Raw genomic sequence first — 24,749 nt, 5'->3', positions numbered from 1 at the left:
GGCTGGGCTTTTATAGCTGCTGGGAATGTTACAGTCTTTGGTACTGGCCAAAGTGCTTCCCTGGGGACTAAAAAGAATTTCACTGTGAAAAATCTTTCTTTTTGACAAGGTTTCAAAAGTTATCCAGGAGATGAAACAGAATCTCAGTCTCAGATATCTGCTAATTTGAGACAGGATACGTATTTTCAAGAAAGCCAGGCTTTTAGGGCAGTATGCTTCCCCACATTACTGTGTTAACACTGAGTCCCAACAAAAAAGGAAACCTTAAATAGAACTGCCTGAGTTTTGTAATTCTAATTAAAAAGGGTTTTTTTGACTTACTATTGCAAATTATAATTATACTCAGCTTTATATAAAATTTCCACTATATACATAGTTATACATGAACATTGTTGTTGGAAAATCTACTTTCCTTTTCACATGACCTGATCTAAAACTGACAACTGCACCAAAACAGAGTAAGAAAACTTATTTTTCTGGCTGTCCATGTTTAGAAAACTCTACATGGCTCACGTTTTTAACAAGACTACTGAGAAAATGAATGTAACCTGAGGAGCAATGTTAGGAGAATTTTTATGAGCAGTTATTTGGTGTTTATAGTACTCTGGGTATTGCAGTTTATTTGCTTTTCACATCCAGTTATTCTGCTTCATCTGCAAGAGACACTGAGACAGATGCTTTGGAAATACCCACTAGCTGCTGTTTTCATAAGGTACACATTTTAACAGTCAAATTTTACTGTCATCAGAAGACACAAACCCCTTGAATCAGGGTCAAGTTTTAGCATTAAAACTGCCATATAAATAAGGAGATCTGCATAGAACATGATACAAAATCTAACAATATGGGTTCCTGTTAGAGTTGGCACAGGCCAGTTCACTGGTTTTGCTCATTTGAACATGACCCTGCTCCCAGGCTCCAGTGTCCATTTAATTGTTGACCTCTGCTTGCTTTTAGTTCTGGCTTTGATGAAGAGGCTCAGTCTGCAGGCCAGAATCAGATCCCTATTCTCATTTCTCTTCCCTTTCTGTCCCCATTAGCCCATGGTTCAATGTCTCAGCAGGATGGACAGCACTGTATCACTGCCATCTCCACAGCACGGTACTGCACTCTCCTGGAAAGTCAGAAATGCAGAGTCCACAGCTTCAGAAGAGGCAAGAAGAAATGCGTGGTCTCCCATTTCCTGGGCAAATGTTCAGAGTTAACAGGCGCTACTTCATAAAAATAGATGCTGTCTGTCTTCCTGAAGAGAAACACAATTGCTGAACTTGGCAATAATCTCAGCGCTGCAACTATGAGGTTGGCATGTAAGGAACATAACCTGAATATGGGACAGCAGGGAATTTATAGATTTTGCCATATTTCTGAACTGCCAGCTTCCATTCAGTAGCTGAGTGCCTTCCACTTGGATTGGGGCCTTTTAAACTTCCACAACACATCTAAGAACACCTCTGTAGTTAAAAAGCTGGTAGATTGCCTTCTTTAATGTTTGCATAAGTCTTGTTTCACACAGTAGAGTAAATGTTCTGATCTCATCAGAAATTATTTATTTCAGTTATTTTAGGAAGAATAAAGCACTGAAAGGAATTAAACTCAGGTCTCCTGAAATGTAATCTGGTTCCTTATCTTCTGGATAAGGTTCCTCTGTACTGGCTAATGTATTTGTCATCATCCCCAGGGATTAAAAAACCACGTTTTCACTCTGATGGTCAACAAAGGAAAAATATAAAAAGGGTGATGGCTTTACAGGAATCCTTGGGACTAGGACTACAGATCCATAAATTAGAACTGATTCAGAGAGATTCCAAGGCATCCCAACACAGGTTAAAAAGAGAAAAAAACAGCATTGTCACATACAGTCAGGTGCCACAAGATGCATTGCAACTGAAATGTATATTATGAGGATTAATTCCAAACTTTCTTCTAAATTATAATAATACTTACTTGAGAGGAGAGAGAAGAATATTGCACTCAACTTTGCAAACTGACCTGTAGATAACAAAGGACAGAAAACAGGAAGATGACAAATTAAGCCTGTGAGCAGCCAGGCAGTGTATTATTCTGAAAAAAGCCATGCACAAGCTTAGAAATAAAGGGAGCAATTAGGGATCCAGAAAATAAACCCAGTGAAAACTGTCTTACACAACATATCAGCAAAAGACTGTACCAAGAACAAAAGTGGAAACAGATGTGGGAGGATACACACTGTTAGCATTTACACTTGTGCATTAAATGTGTTTGGGTTTTTTCTGATATGGATACTTGTTATTTACAACATGCTTAAAAAAAAAAAAGAGAGAGAAAGAAGGCTCCTCTAAGGTTTTGTGTCCCTGATTTCCCTATGTATCTTGTTTTTTTAATACTAATTTAGAGTTTAGCACAAAAATCTTTCTTGGAGACAAGGTGACACAAAATAACAAGAGTGGGTTTGGGCCAACCATCTTTCATGCCACACTACATCTACATGTTTTTCTGATGTGCTGATTTTACATGAAGTGCGACATTTAATAACATAAAAATGGTTACCAGATTGTTACTGAGGTGACCATTCTGCAACCTTAGTAGGAGTTCCTCCTTGCAGATTTTTTCAGCTGACAATTGCATTACGATAGCTACAGGTTCTGTCTTTTTTTGGCAATCCAGATGAATGCAGTGTACATGTGAGTACAAACAGTAAACCAGCTTGTAATAAATTCCAATGGTTTGATGCAAATGAGAATAGCTGACCTGGCCTCTGTTCAACAGGACACCCTAAACAGAAATTTTCCAATTTTCCTTTGTTTTTCCAAGTAGAAAGCTGTGGCTTTTTTTAGAATACTCAGTGATATTAGTAGAAACAGGGATAGAAGAGCAAAATACCACAAATAAACAGCAAATTGCAAAAAACAACCAATACCTAAGAACACGTCTCAGAATCAACATATGACACTCTCCAAACAGCTCCTAATCATTTTAGTAGTCCTTATTCACTTAAGGCCTTTTCTTGCTTCCTTTAAACCCATTCCCTAACTTAAATGGTATCACCCATCCTGGGAAGAACCTCTCATGCATTGCTATTACATGCTTTGGGGCTGTGGTATCACCTAAAAAATAGACTCTACTTGAAAGTTACTAGTGTCAAATCACTGCCTGATAGGAGCTGACAATGTCACAGACAGTAAAGTACATCATGAAACATCTTTTGAAAAAATGCTGTTAAGCAGAACTTGTCCAGAATGAGAACTTTCTATTCCCTCAGTGAATATATTTTTGACAAAAAAAAGCTTAGCTGTTTTTTTAGGGCTGGGAGAGTGTGTGTGTGTGTGTGTGTGTGTGTGTGTGTGTGTGTGTGTATTGAGTTTTTTGTCTGTTTTTGTTCCCCTAGTGAAAACAAATAATGTACAACAATGGGGAATAAACTTCACTCGTGTGTAGTCTTGGCTTACCTAAATTCAGGAGTTTTCTGATGTTAATAGGGAGAAGATTTCCTCCCCTTCTCCTGGGAATGTTGGTGGAAAACAGAACAGAAACTATTTTGACTGAAGCAAGAGTAACACCTAGTGCCATCAAGTGAAATGCATAACTTCTGCCCTTATTTGCAGTGCACATACATACTGAATTTTATGCATGTACAAAATCCCGTAGAAACTTGTGAGACTCAAGTAACGTTGTATATTGCACTTCCATACTGTAATTGAAATACAGTCAAACTGGTCTGTTGTTTCTGAAGAAAATGGAATTTTTACCAGCAAGAATAACATTTATTATTTGATGCCTGACAGCTGTGACTATTTAGGCACTTCTTCTCTAAACTAACAATTACTTTTCATTACATCAACAGTACCTGTTCATCTTGTTCAGAAGTTTAAAGATTTTTGACGTTTCCTATCTTTGATAAAAAGCTTTCACAATTCCTGCTATGTCACTTGCTGTTGCCTTAGTAAATGATCTGTAACAATCCTGCTCCTGTTGTCATGTCCTTAAAGACCTCTGCAATGAAAAGACTTTTGGTAATCTACCATGGGCATGCAGCAGGTCTGCATCGACAAGACATTCACATCAACCTCAAAGTTACCTCAAATTTTGGTAAGATTCAATGAACTTCTACAAGACTAACATATCCTAGCATCTTTACAGAAAAGAAGACCAAAAGAGCAGCTGATTTTCATTGCAACACAAGCCAGTCAGACACAGATTGTCTCCAAAGTGACCAGCACTGAAAGCTAGAGGAGAATTACCAGAAAAAAAAAAAAATAAGGCTAGATTTTATTAGCTTCTAGAAATCAGCAGTATAAAGAATACTTGCCCATAAAGTGGTTTTGAACCTCATTTGCAGACATCTGATCTCTCAGAACATGTCTATTTTTTATTTTTTTTTTAAGCCCATTTAGTATTTTATTTAGGGGTGAGGTCCAAACTTGAGCTGATCACCATGTGGGAACAGAGTTATTTTTGCTTGCTTCAGCTCTGCTCCCAAATAACCGAACTAGGTTTTCTGTCCTATTGACACTACTTCCAACTTTATTAGAAGCAATGTATTTTAAATTCAGATATTCCAAATCAGAATAACTGAAAACATGGCAATAATCTGCAACACCAGGTAGAACTGGAGACCGTGAGGTAGATACAGGCATCTACAGAATTCCAGCTCTCCCTGGCTATTTTCTTTACTCAGACTGTTAAACAAATGCCCTTTGAGAGCTTCATCAGGGAGGTGTTTAATAACAAATCCCCAGGCTTCTCTGCACCAGATGCTTGTTGAATACTTGGTTCTCTGGAACACAATTAGTTTCAGACCCTTTTCTGTACCTCCAGATTCTGACAATGACAGTAACACACAGATTTGCACTTGAGCTTCAGTTCACACTGGAGAAACCCTTAGGAATGTTTTTTGCTACTGGAGGAAAAAAAGAGGATATGAAAATAGCAGGACATCTTGATACCATCAACCAGCACCTATGGTAGTGGGGAATGAGATCCAAGTGATTTGGCATGGGCAGACAACATGCTCAGAGTCAGTTCTGTCCCACCTGGTTCCCTGATACCCTTATGGACTATTGCCATGTGCCTCAGGCACGTGGTCTTCTTGGATATGCACAAAGGCTGGATGCATGGGTATCTGTGGAAGGGTGGCAGCAGTTTCTGGAATGTGGCTGCTCTGGCAACCCAGAAGAGATCACACCCCAGGACCCAGGGCTAGTTAAACAGCAATGGGCACCTGAGGGCCATCATCTGTTCTCACTTATGGAGAAACATGGGCAGCAGGTCATCTTCTCCCACCTGGTACGCCTCATCCTGCAGCTTCTGCTTCAGGTACTCCTCCATTTTCAGTTCATTCTCCAGCTGGCGGACAGAGTCGTTCTCGTAATTTTCATCATCTGCTCTGACATAAGGGTCTCCATCTTCTGTAACCCTAAAGACAATTATTCATAAATAGCCTCCTGAGATGAATAATATTCAGAATCAATAAAACTTCCCTTTATTGTATCTATGAGGACTATGGGATACTTTTAGTTAACCACACGCTCCACTGGTTAGTATTTTCCTGGCAGTGGAGAACACTTCTGTTATTTCCCTCTCTCATGAAGTACACCAAAGGGCATATTCTGCTGAAGGCACTCCCCCTAAGGAAATGAGTAACAAAAGTTCTCAATAACTTCATACAAAGAGGCTGAACTAAAAATAACTAGAAAGATGCCTATTGTCTCTGAAAGGAAGGATCAGGTTGTAAAAATCAATCTGCTTTTTCATCAATTGAGTAGGTCAATAAAAAGCATTCTGTCTTTTCCATTTACACATTTCTCCTTTTCCAGTGAGCCCCAACAGGTCCCTCAGTCTGGATAAAAAGAGAACAGGACTTCACGGCATGTTTGGGAAAATAGCTGTCCTGCAGCCTCCATGCTGTTCCAGGCTGGATGTGACAGCTCACTCCTGAGGGAATCCCAAGTTCCTGGCTTTATTGTTTACAGAGCTCACTACTATGTAACCATGAAGCAGTCCTCACTTGGAATTATGACTTTCTTTTTTTTTTCACCCAAATAATTAAGAGGGAAAGGAAATACTGCATGCTGCACGCTGTTTTCAGAGGAAGAATGAGATCAGGAAGGGGCATCAGGCAGCTACCCACATGTCACTGCGGATGGAGCCAGTGGCAGCAGCGCTGTGGAGGTACCCTGGCTTCCGGGCATGGATCTGTGCCAGGAAAGCCTTCTCAGATGTTGGGGATGGAACCAGGTCATCAAAATGAGTCCGTCCAAACTCAGAATCCACATTGCTCTCTGTCTCGCTGCCCACTTCTGTGAAGCAAGAAGTCACATTTAACTTTCACAAAAGTATACTTGCCTATTTCTTTAAGCATTTCTTTGCCTTTCCAACCGAGAATGCCGCCTCCTCACAGTGAATAAAAGCACATTATTCTACTTATATTGGCAAAGCTTATAGTTTTCTTCTTATGGTGGGACCAAATACTGAAGGTTTTGTTTATCTCAGTTATTAGGTTGGATATTTTAATGGTAATACTACAGACTGCATTTTACAACAGGTCCTGTATGATCTATACTAAATTTAATTACTAAAGAATGAAATCCTACTCCATGTGGAATCACAAAGTTTTCACTGTATCCAGCTGCACCTCTATATCCATGGCTTTGAGAACTGCTGAGTTCCAGAAGCTGTTATGTAGGGATTATTTTAATAAAAGCATAAAAAGCTTTGAAGATACGTATCTTCCTACCTCTCACTTTTTTCATATAAACACGAAATGTCACTGTGGTGACTATTCCCCATTGTTAGCCTCACTCACCAGAATTTAGTTCTTTTACCAAAGAAGACATGGTGTTGGTGATTGAATCTGCTGCCACCAGCAAATCGTTTCTTAGGTTTCGTCTTGCACCTGAAGCAAGAGATGGACAAAGCACAGTGTTACTATTGTTCACATGACATATGTTTTACTGTTGGAAACAGTTTTGACCCTGCTGAAAGCTGTCATTGTGATAATTCAGGGTATCAAAGTCCTCAGGAGGAGCACGTGCGGAAGAGTTCTCTGCAGAAAGGCCTCATTTACTTATGCTGTATGCAAAAGCAGAAGCCTACCCTTATGCTTCATTTAATCACAATGCCAGATATGTGGAGATTATTCATTGCCATCAAGCTTGCACTTGTGTGGTGACACCAGCAGACCAGGCCTGGAAGATTAAATCCAGTGTGAACTCATTTACAGTGCCTGTGGGGGAGGAGGGAAGAAATGAAGTGTTTTCTCTAAGCTCCCACAGCTCAGTTTAATGACACCATTATTGCCAGGTATTTGCCAGATAATTATGGCAAATGTTGAAGAAACACACTTGACCTCATCCCTCATCAAGACTATATGGATATCTCTTCTCTGCTCCCTCTCAGCCTCTCCTGTAGCTCAAGGACTTTCTTGTGTATTCTGTAATTTACTGTCTCTCTCTCACTGCCCCCAGCCCCCCTTATTTTTTTTTTTAATAAAGGAAGCACTACTGCCTTTCTAAACAGCCCCAGGCTGCTTTTAAACTCTTTCTAATAACGCATCTAGAAGTGTTTCCCTGCTGAACCTGGCAGTATTCCCTTAACCATCAATCATGAGAGATTCTTGTGAGCTGCATGGAATACTCCTTCCTTAGGTCTGTGGGTAACGTGTGCTTAACTTCCTCAAATCTCAAACACAGATACTATTGTTGAATAGCTGAATAATCAATATATTCCACAGAATCACTAGTCTTCCAAATAGAATTATTTACAGGAATCAGCTACTGCAGATTTTTTAAAACTCAATGAATGCAAACCAATACATTTAAAAAAAAAATTCTCCAATCCTAAAGAATCCTAAAGAGGTTTTTTTAATGCATCCACTAGCAAATAGTTACTGGAATGTAAATTATAGTAGTTAAACTCTCTTGTACACACACAAAGACAATGACTCCCTCTATAAAGTCTTCCCAAATTTGTGCTTCTGAACTATTGCAAATGCTGTGAAAGAGAAACAGAGACAATGAAGAGAAAACGTCCTTTAACCATGGCTTGTCTGCATTATGTAGGCAGATCTCTGTTGGTGCAGCAAAGAATGGAGCCATAAAATCTCAGCCCAACCCCCCTCACAAAGTCGTATGTCAAAATGTGGCAGAATGCTGGCTTCAAGTTCTTTGGGTTTGACCTTCCCATCTAAAGCTCACAGCAAATAATGACACAAACATAGGTATTTATCAAATGCTGCAGTTTTAAAATGTGATCACCTTACTTCTTATATTGCTTTTGATCTTCAACAGAACACATTTTTACACTTAGAGTGCATTTGCCTGAGGCAGACCTAGCATTGTTTATGGATATTTTATTGTGGCTGCTACATTATTTATCTCACTCTTAACTCTAAAGAAGCTGTTCCATAACAGCATAGGACTTTGGGTTCCACATTTTTGCCTGTCTTGAGTTTTCTCATAGCAGAAAAAAAGGAAAGTACATTGCCTGTTTTTCTTTTGTCATAGAAAATGAGATTAGCTGCAACCCGTTACATTGGGACCAGGAATTGTGCCTATGTTCAATACTTGAATTGACCAGGACTTTAGGAGAAAGTTCTTGATTGCATTACAGATTCAACTTTGTCCAAAAGTACACACAAAGACACAATTCACAGGAAAATCAAGGGGAAGGCTGCTGAACTGGGTTCCTGGGAAGAAGCATGCCTCCACTGTAGCAGAGGAACTTCTGAGCTTACATTTAAACTTATGTTTAATTTGTGCTAGGAAAGAGGAAAAAAACCTGTTCAGATCATAGAATTACAATTATGTAAATAATTTAGAGAGAGCAGATTAAAAAAAAAAGAAAATTTCTCCATTTAGATAACACAGACTAGTCACTTTCTGTGTTATTCAACACAGTAATTTAATTTGTGGTCTTAGAAATTCAAAAGAGTTTATAATTTATTCTTACTTGAAAAAAGAGTGGGAAGGCAATGACAGTTTTCTGTAAATGCAAAGAAAGGGTTCACCTAGACCTTCAGACTTGATTCTTGTCTAGTCTAACTGGACCCTTCTCAGGCCCAAAGCAAAAAGACAAGTGATGACAGTCACAAGTTGTATTAAGGGATGTTCCAATCAGATAGAAGGGCAAGAAATTTACACAGTAAGGATGGTGAAACACTGCAACAGAGAAAATTAATGACAGGAGCCATCTAGAACTCAGCTAGTAATGGTCCTGAACAGTCTGATCTCACTTTGAAGCCCTCTTTCTAGGGGCAGAAGGGAACAGTGACTTACAAAAGCCCTTTTCACCTGAACTAATTCTACGACTGTATCATTCACTTTTAGCGAAGTCTTTATTTAAAATGAAACACACTGACAATGCTTGGTGAGATCAATAGCAACTTTTCTGGTTAACAGAGCAGTCATGACTGTTCTCACTCTCTTGCACCAAAATTCCTTCTTACCCCAAACTCCATTAATTGGCATCGTTGTCCAGCTTCTGTTACCTTGACAGCTTGAGATGATGGCTGACAAAGTTGATTTTCAATGGCAAAATGCAGGTGCCACAGACATTTTTTGTTTTGTTTCATTGCATGCAACTCAGAAGCTCAAGTACATTTACTCAGTAACCACAAGAAATAATGATTCTTCCGTCTCCAGGTGCCTGACACAAGCTATTAATAAGACTTACTTTGTGCAAAGGCTTCCTGCACATCTCCTCCCACCCCGGTCAGAGAGTCCTGAGGTGCGTGGGTCGGGGTGGAGCAGGCAGAGGCAGACCTGATGGGCATGGGAATAGGCCGGCTGATGGTGTGGCTGGGTGAGGAACGTGGGGAACCTGCCCCCTGCGTCTGAAAAACAATCAAGAGGTTAAACAGGGGCTTTGCAAGAGCCTCCCTGCTCTCCTGGTCACCCATCCCTCAGCTTATAGCACATTGTGCTGTGCTATTTGTAGATCAGTTGGGTAATGTTAATTTTGCTAGAAGAAATAAACCAAAGTCAGTTGTTAGTTGGCAGCAAGGCTTCTCTGTAGGGAAACAGCAAGTAGGAAAATTTGAGTCAAGATCTGACTTCCTTTAAGCATGGGAAAATGTCAGGCAGCTAAATTAAAAAAAAATCCAAGTTAATAAAGACCACACTACAGACCTGTCTGTCCTCTCCCCTCTCACTCCTCCAGTTCACATGCATATCTGCTAAACTGCAACCCATTCTGGCTGTGAGAAGGGGAAAGCTGCTGGCACCAGCACAGCTTTCAGGCTGGACAAGGGACTGGAGCAGCCCTTTTCAGCAGAGCCCTGCCACCAGAGCTGATCACAGCCTTGTCCTTCTCCTCCTGCTAGACAAGTTCATGGTACATGCAACCTCTCACTCACATAAAGTCTGACATTCACAATAAATAATACAAATTTCTGCTTTTTATTTGGAGCTAGAGAACTATTTAAGCCACTATTAAATTATCTGCTCCACAGGACATACTCAGGCACTCCTAAAACACTGTGGGGATAGGGCAATATAAATGCCTGCTATGGGTTCAGCTGCTGAAAGTGAAAATGTTTTAACACCAGTCATATAAATGTCATGCTGTTAGCACCTCACCGTTAGCATCACTTAGCTGAAATTCAAGCAGACTTTACAAAACTGCAATTTTTACTAATGCAGCTAGGTGAGTGATACAGTGCTCTTCTCATCCACTGTTTCAAGTCCTGGGAATGTGTATCCATGTAAGAAAAACCTAATGCTGGAGCCCACACCAAACCGCACCTGGTTTTTGAAACCCAGTGTTTAGCACATGCCAAGGATGGAGGTGGCTCGAGTGCTTTTAAAGGGGAACTGCAACACAAGCTCCTGGTTGTTTTCAGTCAAAAGTGACCAGAGCCCCTATCTTGGCTTTATTTTAAAAATACAGGAGGATTTCTTAACTCTTCCCATGTTTTTGACATTTATTTTTACTCTGGAATTGGTTGCCACTGCAGCAGTGATTATGTCTGGCAATATGTTCTAAAAAAGACAAGAGCAGGCCATTGCAGGATGAGTGCAGCATTGCCTTTGAGATTTTTATAAATTCCTGGCCTGGACCATAAATAATGTATCAGAATACTAAGCTACTTGTTCTTTTATCCTATCACCCCTTTCTAAGAGACATTATCACCTAAAAGCCATCAAAGGCAAATTAGGTTTATGAGAAATAAGCACATTACTGATGGAAGAATAGAGGATTTAATACTTATAATTTCTTTAGTGATTAGTTTTAGAACATTTAAATGATGGATGAAAGACAAATCAAATATATAAAGGCCAGACGCTCTCCTGTTTCTAGAATCATTGATACAAGCTCCAGCAGAAACGGAGATATTTAGTCCTCCAGAGGAAGGGCCCAGTGCAACCAGGATCTACAGCTTTCTTCTTTCATGCCCCAATGGAGCACATTTCATCCTTACTGAAACACATTTATGAAAGAATTTTTGGTTCTCAGCTCTCTGAAAGACAAGTGCCCGTTTTCACTTGCCTTTTTCCTTAGCTCCCTTTTGCCTTTGATCTCTGTTCTGGGAATATCAACAACAGTGGGAACTTTCAGAGAAAGATGAGGAAAAAAAAATGGACAAAATTTGCTTCCCATCATCGAGTCATTTTCAGGACTGGACTTCAGAATAGGCCTCTTATTCACTAAAAATAACAAATGCCTGCCAGTGCTTCTGGGCTGGAATTAAGAGATGTGAAAGCTGCTGCAGACCCAGTGCTTATCCTCTGTGTGCTCTGCAGCTATGACTGAGATCTTGTGTTTATGATAAACAAACATGAAATGTTTGAATAAGATGAAGCATTCAGAGTTCCTTGTCCAGGAAAAACTCATATTTTATACTATTTGGGCAGTATCAGACAGAACTGATGAACAGCAAGTTGAAATAGGAGGATAATACCAAATGCCTGACTTCAGAGAGGTGAAACCATTTATTTTATTCATCTAGAGCCACCTCAGCCCAGGTTTGTGGAAATGAAGTGGTATTAGGATTGGATTCCTGCTTAATGGTTATCTGGAGAATAGTGGTTTTCAAAGGCTGGATGTAATGGTCTGAAATCTGCTGTGACAACCAGCCTTAACTTCTTGGTAAGGTTAGCAGAGAAGACAAGCATTGAATTGCTCCCAAAGCTTGACAGCTCTACCAGCTAAGGACTAAAGCATGCTGAAAGAGGAGCTACCACAGCCACTGTGGATATTTGGATGGCTTCAGCTTTTGTGCTGTGCTTGGTTGCAGCTACCAGTGTTCTCATGCCTTCCAGGAAAATTTTGAGCTATTTTATTTAATTCACCATCCCTAGTCAAATTGCTACAGCTCTTAAGTTAACTCTTGCTCGACAGGAAAGTTTTCCCACTATCAAGTGTCATGCATGCCTAGCATAAAATGCTTAAAATGAAAATTTGCTTTACAGTTTTAGCCCATTGCTCCCTCTGCTGGGACTGAACTGGGATGACATATGGGGAAATCACACAGCCTCATCAAACGACAGGGATGTGAAGAACTCATTATCCTTTCTTAAGGAAGGGCAAATGAGAAATAGATAATTCATAAGCATTAGATGAATTGCCATGCTGCTCATTCCAATTGAATTCCTCCAGAAATTAATTTAATCGTGTTTCTCTCAACAGATCATGAAATGGCATAGCATAATGGGGATCATTAAATGGAAATGGTGACAGTAATTCTTTAGTATCATCACCTGGTATTCAGTTGAGGCTATTACTCTTGGGGAAAAAAAAAAATCTCATAAAAATACCTCCTAGCAGCCTGAAAAGATGCTTTCACTTACACTGTCCAGTGAACATTTTATATGGTAAGGTAACTCCTGCCACACTGGAAGCTTCTCTTTTGTGAACAGAGCTTCAGAGTCAAAAAAAAGACAGCCTTCATATGGAGGTGATATTTGTTCAGATTTATTTTTTTTGTGTGCAACAAACTGATGCTCTACAAAAATTAGCCATATGTTGGTTTAATGAAGGTGAACATTACCTACAAACTCTACATGCTGTACCACAGACAGAACACATCAGACTTGTGACTGCACTTCTGCTGATGAAAGCAGAAAGAAGTGCATTTTGTTAAAATTAAACACTTCTTTTGAACTCATAAATCAGACTTCTCTCTGAAAAGTGGCTTTTTTAAAAAGCCTAAAATATTTCCAAGATCCAGCACAATACTGAAAAGCTCTGAAACAATTAAATCTTCTAAAATTTACTATTATTAATGTAAATACTTCCTCTTTTTGATCTAGGTTGCAGAAAACATTTATTTCCCTGAAGACTCATGGAACTGTTAGCATCAATGCCGACTTTTAAAGATGTGCACACTATGCCCTGACTTTTTCTGGATAAAATGGGCTTTCAAACTCATTGCCCTTGACTAATTTAAGCTCAGTTATGTTTTTCTTGAAAGTACAAAATTCCTCATTACTTTTTCGAAATGTTATCTATTTAATTCATAGTCTAGGTTGGTTTAACTACATTTGAGGGGTGGTTTCTGTATCTTACACGTTTTAATCTAGAGGAGTGAGAAAAAGATTCCTTGTAGCCATTACTCACTTTCTAAGCACTAAGATGTTTCATTGTGAAAACTGCTCCTAGACACTAATGTGGCAAAGAACTGCAACACATTAATTTTGGTCAAAAGAACACGCACACACACGCTTCTCAAGCAAAGGAAGTAACACAAATCACAGGAACACAGTCACATTTAGGAGTTAGTAAGGCCTTCAAAGAGAAGGTAACTTGCTACCTGTTTCAATTCTTCTTCCTAAAGAAAAAGAGGATCAGCACATGAGATGAGCCAAGGTGTAAGTGAAGAACAAAAAGACAGATTTGGTGCACAGGGTTAAAGGTACAATCAAGACAGTTGAAGATATGAGACCAGGTTAAGGTCCCACCTCTGCACACTTTGAAACACCAGAAAGTGTGCACAAAGCTGCTGTCATTTCCTGCCCCAAATTTTCTTTGTCCAGGCAGTGATTAACAGCAGGCAGCCTTCACTGCTAGTTGTGGCACTGCAGCATTTCATGGGTAGAACAAAAAGTATCCTGCCTTCTTCCAGCACCCAAAAATCTGCTGGCTCTTTAGTGGGCTCTGCAGCTGAGGTACCACAAATCTGTGCATTGTGGCTGCAGAGTCTGTGTCTGAGGATGGGCAAGTGACATAAGGTGTCAAACTCATCCTTTGGATGCATATGCATGTTACATCTTAATGGAGGCATGTTGCTAAATGGATTTCAGTGAAATTCCTTCTGCTCTTATTTGAGCCATATTTGACTCAAGTTGCACTGAACTTCCATGAACTCATTTGATCTGTCATAGACAACAACAAAACATACTCCCATGCTACTCAGGGTGCTTTCTTCCAGTGTGAATTTGTGACATCGTCTGTCCTCTGAAGCACATCAGGTAAAATAGGGCTGCAAATAAAAATACATCTTCCATTTTACCCTAGTGTGTCTTTAAAAATGAATATGCTTTTTGATATCTTCATTCTTAACTGAGATCCTTTGTTGAGAAATGTTTCACCTGTTCAACAAGGCCCTGCTTCTGTATCTGTGTAAACAAAACAAGTGCTGTAGGGAAAGCATCTCTGAGGTGAGAGAGGTAGATGTGGTCGCCAGATGACTCATCTGAGAGAACCAGCAACTGAGTAAGTTAAAGAAACTTTAATTTAAGGGTGAAGTTAAAGGAGCTAGCCTAGTGATTCTGTACTGTCAGCTGCAGAGAATAATAGTGTACAGTGCTGAGGTTTTTTCTTAGAGCAAATAGTTAACTTGTTTTACACAGTTTCTTTTCCTTTTCTTACTCCTCTTAGCAGTAGGTGACGATGATGCAGCGCTGCTACAGGAACAGCATCATCTGAGCATTATCAGAAACCCCTAAATTAAAAGACCAAGGCAAAAAATAAAAAGAGAGGGAAACACAACCAAATTTTGTGTGTAGCAACAGCCAGGTTCTGCAGAATTCTGTGGTTACATATCCTCCCTCTCCTCTCTCGCTTCACCTTGTGTTTTCCTTGGTAGTAACAGGTGGAGCTCCTTACCTTCAGCAGTTTCATGAGGCCTTCTAACTGAACCATGAGCTCCCTTCGGCTTTCCTGGAGAGCAGACATCCTCTGTTCCAGCTCATCCTTCCGCTGTCTGAGAAACAAGCAGATCTGATCAGAGCTTACCCCTCACAGCAGCAGCAGCTTTTAACTGCATCGTTTTCCCAGCTCTACTATGGGATACATGCCTACAGACCACAGGAAAGCAAACACACTGCAGGAATTCAGCACAGGGCCTAGAAATGTGGCTATGTGAAGGCTAGGGAGTTCCCTCTTACTGGGAATCCTTGTGAGACTGAAGAGTGATTAGGGAAAAGACAGACACTGACACAGATCTTTAAAGAACAAATGGGTTCAAACAAGTTTGTGTTATATTCCCTTGTGGAAATGCCTGGTAATTTTAGCTTAGGAACTCTCTAGTCAATAACCTCACTAGCTGTCAGGAGAAATTAAAGCCATGCCCTGAAGGACAGGAAATTACAGCAGGGGCACTGAACACAGTGAGATATGAGAGAAGCTAAGAGAGTTTAGAAATTCAGACAAAAACCCACAGTGATCTGCTTTTGTTTCTCTGTGTTTTTTTTTCCCTGAAAGCAAGAGGAAGACTATTACATAGTAGAAAGAAAGCTGCTTGAAATTAGCAAATTAGCTCTTTGTTCTCAGAGTCCAGTGCTGGTTGCATGACTGTGAATTCTGAACCACTCCAAGTGTGACAGTCTCTCCGAGTCCCCAAAAATCTGAACAGCTTTGATTCTGCACAGCTCCACTGCACATGTTAAATCACTAAATCGTGGGAGGTCCCCACCTAAAAACAAAATAAAATTGTTGCCTCTTGGAAGCTATGATTTAATTAACATTACTATTGAAAGATATACATATTAGGTAATATTTTATACTCTACTGCATTGCAAATAACATACAAACAGTAAGTTAGCCTTGTACTACCTATAAAATATGACAATTTAATTCTAAATGGAAAAGCACTGCAACCAACAAGACTTAAGCACTTTTCCTGTATTTAGGGCAATATGAAACCCTGATTTTGAGCCTTCACTGTAAGTGAGCAACTACAGATACAGTCAACATTGATTTTGACAGGACTGCTCACGTGTGCTATCTCTCACCTATATAATAGGATCATATAGTAACACTGCCAGGTTGCATTTACTCTTCTGAAGGATTGATCTATTTCCTGCTACAAAATGCCTGTGTTGGCTTTTCTTTTCCAGACACGTAATGGTTGGAAATGCTATGAACTATACAAAGGCAGTGGAGTTTAAGAAACTGCTAACAAAAATAAGGTCCGTACAATTCAAAGTGACAGGTCCTAGTACAGAGCTCTTCTGGGTTTTAGATTCATTCCACAGGGATACAGGATCTTCCAGTGTGCACTTTACAGACTACTCCTCAGGTTTTTCTCACACTGTACTCCAGAAAAGATTCTTGGAAGAAAGGGGTTTTCCAACTTGTCTCTAAGACAGCACTGGTAATGTGAAGGAATGCTGTGTTCAGGACCTCGTTTCAGTGAGTGCCACACTACAGCAGCTTGTGAAAGATGCTGGGACAGGTACCCACAACATGGTTTACAGATTCCAGCATTTCTTAACACAGTGTGAACTAAATTGCTATACAGCCCTGAGTGCTTCAAGACTGAAAAATCAGCAGAGTAACACACATAAATCAGGGCTGCTACCCTGAGTCCTGCTGTTTTACACATAAGAACAGCCTTGTGCTATCTTAAGTGTCTAGGAATTTGAGGTGGTGTCAAAATTCCCCAGTAAATCCTAAGTCAGACTTTTGCCTTGCAAATGGTGAACATTTCAGAAGGAATGCAAAGCAGTTCAGATCCAGAGATTAAAAGGTCTTTTCTGTTTCTCACACAGCATATTAAATCAGGGAAGGTATAGTTGAGGAATTCAGTATCAAGAAATTAAAATAAGGGTATTATGCTTTAATATGTATATCAAAATTGAAAAGAGGGAAAAGTTAAGTAGTCAGCCTGCTAACACTGCACAATCATTCCCCTTCTTTTTTTTTTTTTTTTTTAAGTATAATGAATTTTATTAATCAACTACATAGAAAGGTGGTTTCCTAAACCTGCTGAAAATAGACTTTCAGTTTGATGGACAAGTGCTACATTATTGGTGTATTTTACAGTGTACACATTTTCATGACAGGCAGTGTTATATGCCTCACACAATGCCACTTGCCTGTAGATCTCTAGAAGTAATTACAGATTAAAATCACTCATAGAAATGAAGAAGCTAACTTGTATTTAGATTGGAAATACAAAGTAATAATTTGTGAATCAGAAAAATATTTTTATGGAAAACTCTGTAATAAAACAATTAAGTATTTATAAAGAAAAAAAATATCACAATTTTTTACAGTAATTTCCTTTGGATATGCACCAGTCCACTAAAATATTAGTTGTGTGAGGAGCGGCGGCTAAGTGGCAGAAAATGTTCTTTAGTCAAGGGGCGGAGCAATCTAGCATTGTTCCACTGGAATCAAAGTGCTTACACTCTCTTTATTCATACAGAGAATTTTGAATCGTTCTTATTGGATTCTCTGCCCCTCACAATGTGAATTTCAGGACTTTCAGGGAGCCTATGGATCTGGGCCAATGACAATTGAACTTCTTCAACGTGATATACATGGAAATTAGTAAATCCATGTAAAGTATTGTAAATAACATGCAATCACATCCCTATTAATGTTTTTAGTTTGGTGGGATAACTGGAGAAAGGAGCCTTTAAATCTTCAGCAGCTGCAGAAGACTTTACTCTTCACAGGATCATTCTGCAGCCTGGTTTTGCATCATGAAGAGAACTGACCTCTCCTTAGAGTTCAACACAAGGGGGAAATTTCCAAAGATTAACATCTAATTCTGGCTGTATTTTCATGTCGTTCTGTATTTTCTTTAGCATAAACTAGAAATCTTTGTAAAGGCATTTGTTCTGAACATTTTTCCCCATATAATTAATGGCATTTGGACCAGGCTGTGAGCACCTATTCCAAATGACCTAAGGACCTAACTCTGCAAATACTAATGCACATGCTTAATTTAATGTAGAGGAGTAATATGTGAGATCTCTCATGCATACAATTTAAAGCATAAGCTTAATTACTTCTAGGACAACGGAATGCACCAAAAATGGATAAAAAATACACATTGGCTGACTCACTTAAAAAAGCCTCCAAAACCATAAGACAGGCTTATCTTTTATTTCTTCTCTTATTGAGAATGACTGGCTGGCCCCTGTCAAGACCAGAGGTTTTATTGCCATGGACCTACCTCAGGAGCCGGAGCTCTGCAAGGAGAGTGGGATTTTGTTGGGCCTTCTCTGGAGTGGGCTGAGATGCTTGCTCATGTTCAAGTCGCAGCCTCTGGATCTCCTGTAGGATTTCTCTTGGGGGGGAGAACAAGCAGAAGACTTTAAGTCAGTAATTCTTCACAAAATTAGCTCCCTGGACATTGCAAGAGGTGAAAAAGTATGACTGTATTTAGCTTTTAATCAATGAAGATGTACATAAAATGACTTGTTTGTAACCAACCAAAGAAGACCTCAGCAACAGGAAAGGGCTCTGGATATTTTCTAAACAAACTCTTAGGATTTTGCCATAAAGAGAAATCGTTCTTCAAAATCTCCCCAAAACCAGAGGTAGACATAAAATAGTTCTATGCTTGACTGAACTGCTCCCTTTTAATTCTTTACCATGAACATTTCCAGCACCTCATGAACTTGAAAAAAATTGAAGCAACCTTTTTGGACATTGTAGAGTACCAGAGGAAATATTTAGCCCTTAAAAATACTTTTAATGGAAGCAGAGATGTGAGAACAGTTGACAATTCATAGAAAAGCACTTTAACAAGACTTGTTATGACAGGCTTGTGAGCCCTGGAGTGCTGTCAAAAGGCTAATACAAAGCTTCACAGCAGAAGGTTGAAACCTTTGTGAATTTTGTCTCTTCTTCACAATGTGCTGGAAGCAGACGGTCAGGAGGCAGCCTCGAACTATGAAAGGCAAATCGAGACTGGAGCTGGTGGTGCTCATTACATGGTGACAGAAGGCAGTGCAGAGTTTGGAATAGGAAACCATCTGGTCTGGGCTAGCCTCTGTTTTATGGTCCGGCACTAAAAGCAGAGCTCTTCTGCCATACATCTCATGGCATCAGGCAGTCTGGTACTCAGGGCCAGGTTCTCTGCTGTTAACAAACAGGCATCAGTCATTTTTGGGGTCAGCTGGCCTATTTCTCCTGGACACTCTCTCTCAATCTCAGTCACATCTGTACCTCCTGTCTCATTTGATCAGCAGCCTAACTTGCTGCTAATCTTCCTGCGAACCTTTCCCAGGCAGACTGTGCTCTGAAGAGCTTTAATCATCTTTTTCCTGAATAAAAGCAGGGGAGCATAACATTACAAGCGTGACTGATCCTTTTATCATTTCATATTATAGTGCTACTGAGAATCCAACTGAAAGTTAATCCAGTTTAGAAACAGGACAGGCTTTTTTTTTAAACTTTTAACAAACAGCAGCTGCAAACAGTAAAGTATCCATGATTATATCATGTCATTGGACAGTACACTTATGAAAACATGGGGTGACTATGGATTTCAGAGCCTTTATCCTACTGTATGGACCCTTTTGTGTTCTGTCCTTTTGCAGGGGGAGATGTATGTACCTGTATAAGCACATTGTACAGATGTAGGTGGTAAAAAATGCTAAGAAACAAGCACGTATGTAATATGTGGGACTGGACAAAAACAGGTAACTTAGTGGATCCTTACCGGTTTTTATTTTCAAGCTCTGCAATCAGCTGCCTTTGTTGCTTGTTTGCATCAATGGTGAAGGAGATATCTGACGCCCCTCTCTGCTGACTTGGCTGCTGTTGTAAAACAGAGAAGGCTGCATTGAAAGAGGAATAGCCAGCATGCACCATGAGTTCAACACAGATCCGTTCTGTGAGATCTGCTTACAGAAAGTGCAGTACCAAGCTTGCCTACACTAACAGAAAGAGCATTCATGTTGTGCTTATACCAGTATGGAACCATTGCTAGTAAAAGCAGAGTAAGTGCTAGAGTAAATAAGACTCAGCATTTACTATCCTGTCATTCATTGCTTTTTCATGCAGCTTCCTCTGAACCTATCATAAAAGGCAATGACACTGCAGGCAGTTGCTGTAACATGGCTCTTGATTTTGATGCTACAGACAAGAGGAATACACTGAAGCAAAAACCAGTGTCTGCCCCCAGAAAGACTGGGATGTGTTTCCAGTGCAGTCATGCTTCACTCTCTGAAAAGTAAGGTTTTATTTTCAGTTTGAAAGCAGTACTCATTTCAGTCTGGCTATGTGGCCCATTTAGCCATGTCTTCCTACATGCTCTCATGATACTTCAGAAAACTTCTTTCCCTAGTCCCTCAGTTACAGCGAAATCTTTTCTTCCCCCCAATAAAATGAGATGGGAATTTGCCTCTCACCAAACTATGCAGTGTTCACTACAGCTTCATTGAACTATGCTCTTATTACATGTTTATCAGCAATAATCAATTATTGTTTTTCTTGTTCACACTCTTGCATTTCAGTACTGTAACAACGGTAACACAGAGCAGGACATTTTGAAGTTTTCACAGCTATGAAAGATAGCCATTTATTTCTAACTCCAACATGAAAAAATCAGATATTTAAAAATACTGTGCTGAGCTCTGCTGTGGTATGAAGGTTCCTCAGCACAAAAAGCTCTGTGAAGTGTAACTCTGGAGCAGTATTCTATGTCATGCCAGGCACCTCTTCTGCCAGGAAGTGGACCCTCAGAAAGGATGAGGATACATCTCCATAGCCTAACTAACCTAACACAGGTTAGGACTGTCTGTGGGAAAAGGACAGTCTGTTTCCCATGTAACCATGTACTATATTTTCTGCTATGGATACATTTTCCCATTAACACATCAACTAGAGGGAAGCAGAACAGTGCATAAAGAACTGATGCATGCTGGTGGATGTCATCACTCATACAGGAGGAATCAGGACCATTGTCCTGAAAGCCCACTGTTATTAATATATGTAGTTCCTTAAATGCCAGAATGACCACCTGCAAAAATTTCCACTGCCCCTACTGGGTGTCACTCTTTTGCTTGGAAAGACTGCTCTCTATAGAAACCTTATCTTTTCCTTCTGTCTCTTTTGTTCCAAGAGCAAAGATTGATGGCAATGAGAAATTCAGTGTTTTCCTTCAAGTCAGCTCTGTTTATAATGTTTTCCCCCACATCAAGGACACATGTTATATGGAACTGATATTGACCAATTTTTAACCAGAGACATTATTAATGGGAATCATGTTCCCATAAAGAATTTCTGTCTTTCAGAAATAAGACCATCATCTACAGGTTGTCTTAAATTTGAAACACTGTGTCACATGTCTGGAAAGGACTGATTTGGGCTGGTCTGCACCCTCTCCTCCCAGGCAGCTGCAGGTAGTCTGAAATCTCCCTGACAGCATCTGTATGGGGCAGCAGATTTGTCTTCACCTGGTGTGAATGTGACTCAGTGTCTTTACATGACATGTGGTGCCCAATTTCACCCTTTCAATTGACCCCACAGTGTAAATCTCAGCATGAAAATGTTTCTGGGCACTCCAGACAAGCTGCTTTTCACTTAACCATCATTCATGGTCCCTTGTTCTATCAAATGGTTTGAGATAGAAAACAAGTAGCTAGGCTGACCTTCTATGTACCATTTAAGATTTTATATACTTTGATTGGGTTCCTGCTTCATTCTCTCTTGTTCCCAAATGCAGTTAGAGAGGTTTTAGCCTGTCATCACCTTCTATCTTTGGATATAGAGAGCAGAATAATCACTGCTCTGAAATGAAAATGGGAGCCAGGGCTAAATGCAGGGGGTCATTACAGTCATCCTGCTGAAGAACATTCTTTAATAGCCTTAGTACTTAGGGCCCTAGTGGCTGTGATATTTGAGCTATAGAGTAAAATGGATTCACCACCCCATTTTTCCAATGCAGTAATTCATTAACCTTTAACCAAAGCTAGTCCAGACAATATTTTATAGCCTTTCCTGAGTTCAAGATGTCAAATTCCCTTTGATACAATTATTTAAATACCACTGCATTAGTATATAGATTATATGCATTAGCATGTGGATTCTCTGGATTAAGTGGACTGCATAAAAGTGTTATTATTAAAGCATAACAGCCTCTGATGAAAAGAATAGGGAAAAAGAATCCATTAATCATTAGACCTTCAGATGTAATTTCCCTGATCTTGCCAAGCCCCTGGAACATGACAGAAGGAAAGTACCTTCCCTTAATTAAAACACTTACTGATGAAGAAGTTTCTGCTGCCAGCCTTGCTGCATACCTGGCGATCAGCTTGTGCTCTTCATCCAGGCGACTTGCACTGTCAAGGACGCTGCTCAGGAGGAGGGGCAAATGGGAATAAAAGTTTATACACAGCAAAAACACCCACTGCCTCAGCCAGCCACCACCTCACACCCCCACATGTCAGAACAAAGGAGCAAATGCCACCAAATTAGGAACAGCTGAAGTTAATTGAGCAAAGGGGAGAAGAGAGAGGGCAATTCCCCTAGAAAGATCAGCTCTAAGGGCCTAGGCAGCACCTTCCCTTAGAGGGGAAACAGCAGCAAGTCTGTAACCCACAGTAAAAGTTGTACTGGATGCAACTTGCAGACTGCTCTGCCCAAAACAGGGTTGGGAGGTGGTTGGAACCATCAGTCAGCATTTACTTTGTAACTTAGCTTTGTCATATTACCTGGAAGACTGATTACTTTTTGGACAGTGGATTAGCAGAAGCCTCAGTGTTTGTTGAGAAAAACTTTAGAAGCTTTGTTGTATTTGCACCAGGAAACAGTGTTTAGGACAGTTTTGCAGGGCACTTACCAAGGTCTCATGCATCACTGTTTGGAACCACTCATCTAGGAATTTATTATCATGCTTTCTCTTTTATTCTTGTTTTTTTGCTATTTGGGAGCAAGACTTCACAGTGTCACATGACTGTGATCAGCAAGTATGAAACTAAAACAGTTTAGTAAAAACTAACAGCAAATATGTTGAATTCCCTTAAAATATTGCACCTTATTATTTTTTCTCCCCCAAGAATATAAAATGAAACTATTTCAGGTTAATACTTTTCCAGCTGTCCTTATTTTAAAATGAAGCTGTTTTTCAGTCAGATGAGCTGGAAAAAGGTAATATAGTGAGAATCTTCACTATTTCTAAACGTTTAGGAAGTTTGCAGACAACCATCAAAATTAATAAACTAACAAAACTAGAAGTCTGAAGAGGACTTAGTTGACCCTGGATAATCCTGGGCTTTAGAATCTTATACTGCATTACTTTAGTATGTATAAGAGAGAAAAAATGATGTGCCTAAGAAGAGGTGAAAGGAATGTGTAATTGCCACATGGAATACAAGGCTGCCTGTGGACTATCCCAGACAGAGGCAGGTCTGGCCTCTTTTCTTATCCTTTGGCAGCTGTATAATGGTTTTTGGCTGAAGGGAAACGGGAACAAATCTCCCTGCCCATGGGTTCTTCTGGGCATGCAACTGGTTGCTGGCAAATGAGCTTCAAAAGAGTCTGGGCATGGGATTTTATTCTGATTTTTTTCCCCTGAAATTGTACCTTGAACTTGAAAAGCCTTCCAGAGGAAAACGGCACTTGTGCCAAAAGCTCTGCTTTTGAAGAACTGAAATATTTAAAAGGAGTATTTCTCTGAAACCTCTCAGTGAGTTCATATCCCCATGTCCCTCAGGGAACTACAGTGCACATGTGTTGTTTGGCATGATTAAATCCACTGGGATTTAAAAGTTATGTTTGAAAGGTGAGCAGTGGTTGATATTCACTGATCATGAAACTAAAGCTGGGTGTTGTGGATTTGCTACAGCTTACTGATGCAAGAGACAAACATCATCTTTTTCTCATTCTGATAATAACCTGTGAGACCACAAACATGAAGTTTAGAAAACCAGTAAAGCTCTGAGAAGTGAGACACAGAGAGGTTCTGTGTAAATAAAACTTGTGCTGCAGACTGCATTTAAGACTTCTGGTGGTAGATGAACGTTGACTTTCTGGTTTTGGTTATGTTCATTTTGTTACATATACAGCTTAATTTTATGCTTACTGAAATTCTGGTGGGATAACTGATAAACCTTTGGGAAAGACCAAAGCTAAAGGCATTTTTCTAAACTCATACAGTTCTGCTTCTTACATACTCATGCTTACTGTATTAATATGTCATCCAGAGAAAGAAAGGAGCGATCAACTCTTGCAGACACATAAAGTTATGTAAACTGGGTAATAAGGGTTACTTTTATGACAGTATAATTAATTTTTATTTTACCATAATGACTGTAACATTGCATCCTAACAGATGGTTGTGAAAACAGCAAGCATTCAGCATCATTTCTCCTTTTAATGGCAATGTGCAACCATATCCATCTTGGAAAAATGGAATATGGTTCCACTTGTTGGCGTAACAATCTGCACCAGAGTTCTGAGATGTGAGCTAACACCTAAGCCAACTGCTTTACTGAATGACCGAGCCACTGCAGCTTTTTGAGTCTTACTTGTATCTATTATCTTTGATATATATTTATGTGTGGGTGGATGTCATAAAGTAGATGTAGCAATGCGTCAAATTTGGTCTATGAATGCTGCAAATCACTAACCCCAAAGCTTTGAAAATTAAA

At 39.7% G+C, this 24,749-nt stretch overlaps 1 protein-coding gene across 18 annotated transcripts in view; it reads right to left on the bottom strand.

Annotated features, from left to right (window-relative positions):
- The window catches only part of DTNA (dystrobrevin alpha), a 226,291-nt gene that overhangs the window by 7,494 nt on the left and 194,048 nt on the right, over nt 1-24,749 (bottom strand). For 12 of the 18 annotated variants that reach the window (XM_058833825.1, XM_058833822.1, XM_058833824.1 and 9 more), the window contains 9 exons: nt 22,364-22,451; nt 19,817-19,914; nt 18,323-18,436; nt 15,022-15,118; nt 13,727-13,744; nt 9,649-9,808; nt 6,782-6,871; nt 6,107-6,275; nt 5,260-5,392 (listed from right to left, as the gene is read on the bottom strand). In XM_058833825.1, the coding sequence (XP_058689808.1) occupies nt 5,260-5,392; nt 6,107-6,275; nt 6,782-6,871; nt 9,649-9,808; nt 13,727-13,744; nt 15,022-15,118; nt 18,323-18,436; nt 19,817-19,914; nt 22,364-22,451 (967 nt within the window). Of the gene's footprint in view, nt 1-1,944; nt 1,990-5,259; nt 5,393-6,106; nt 6,276-6,781; nt 6,872-9,648; nt 9,809-13,726; nt 13,745-15,021; nt 15,119-18,322; nt 18,437-19,816; nt 19,915-22,363; nt 22,452-24,749 lie in introns of all 18 variants that reach the window. The other 6 variants (XM_058833820.1, XM_058833829.1, XM_058833835.1 and 3 more) reach the window with 2 other exon arrangements.

Source organism: Poecile atricapillus, chromosome 2 (assembly GCF_030490865.1).
Source record: "Poecile atricapillus isolate bPoeAtr1 chromosome 2, bPoeAtr1.hap1, whole genome shotgun sequence".
Lineage (NCBI taxonomy): Eukaryota > Metazoa > Chordata > Aves > Passeriformes > Paridae > Poecile > Poecile atricapillus.
Note: the sequence above shows the minus strand (reverse complement) of the source record. Positions and strands in the feature narration are given on the sequence as shown.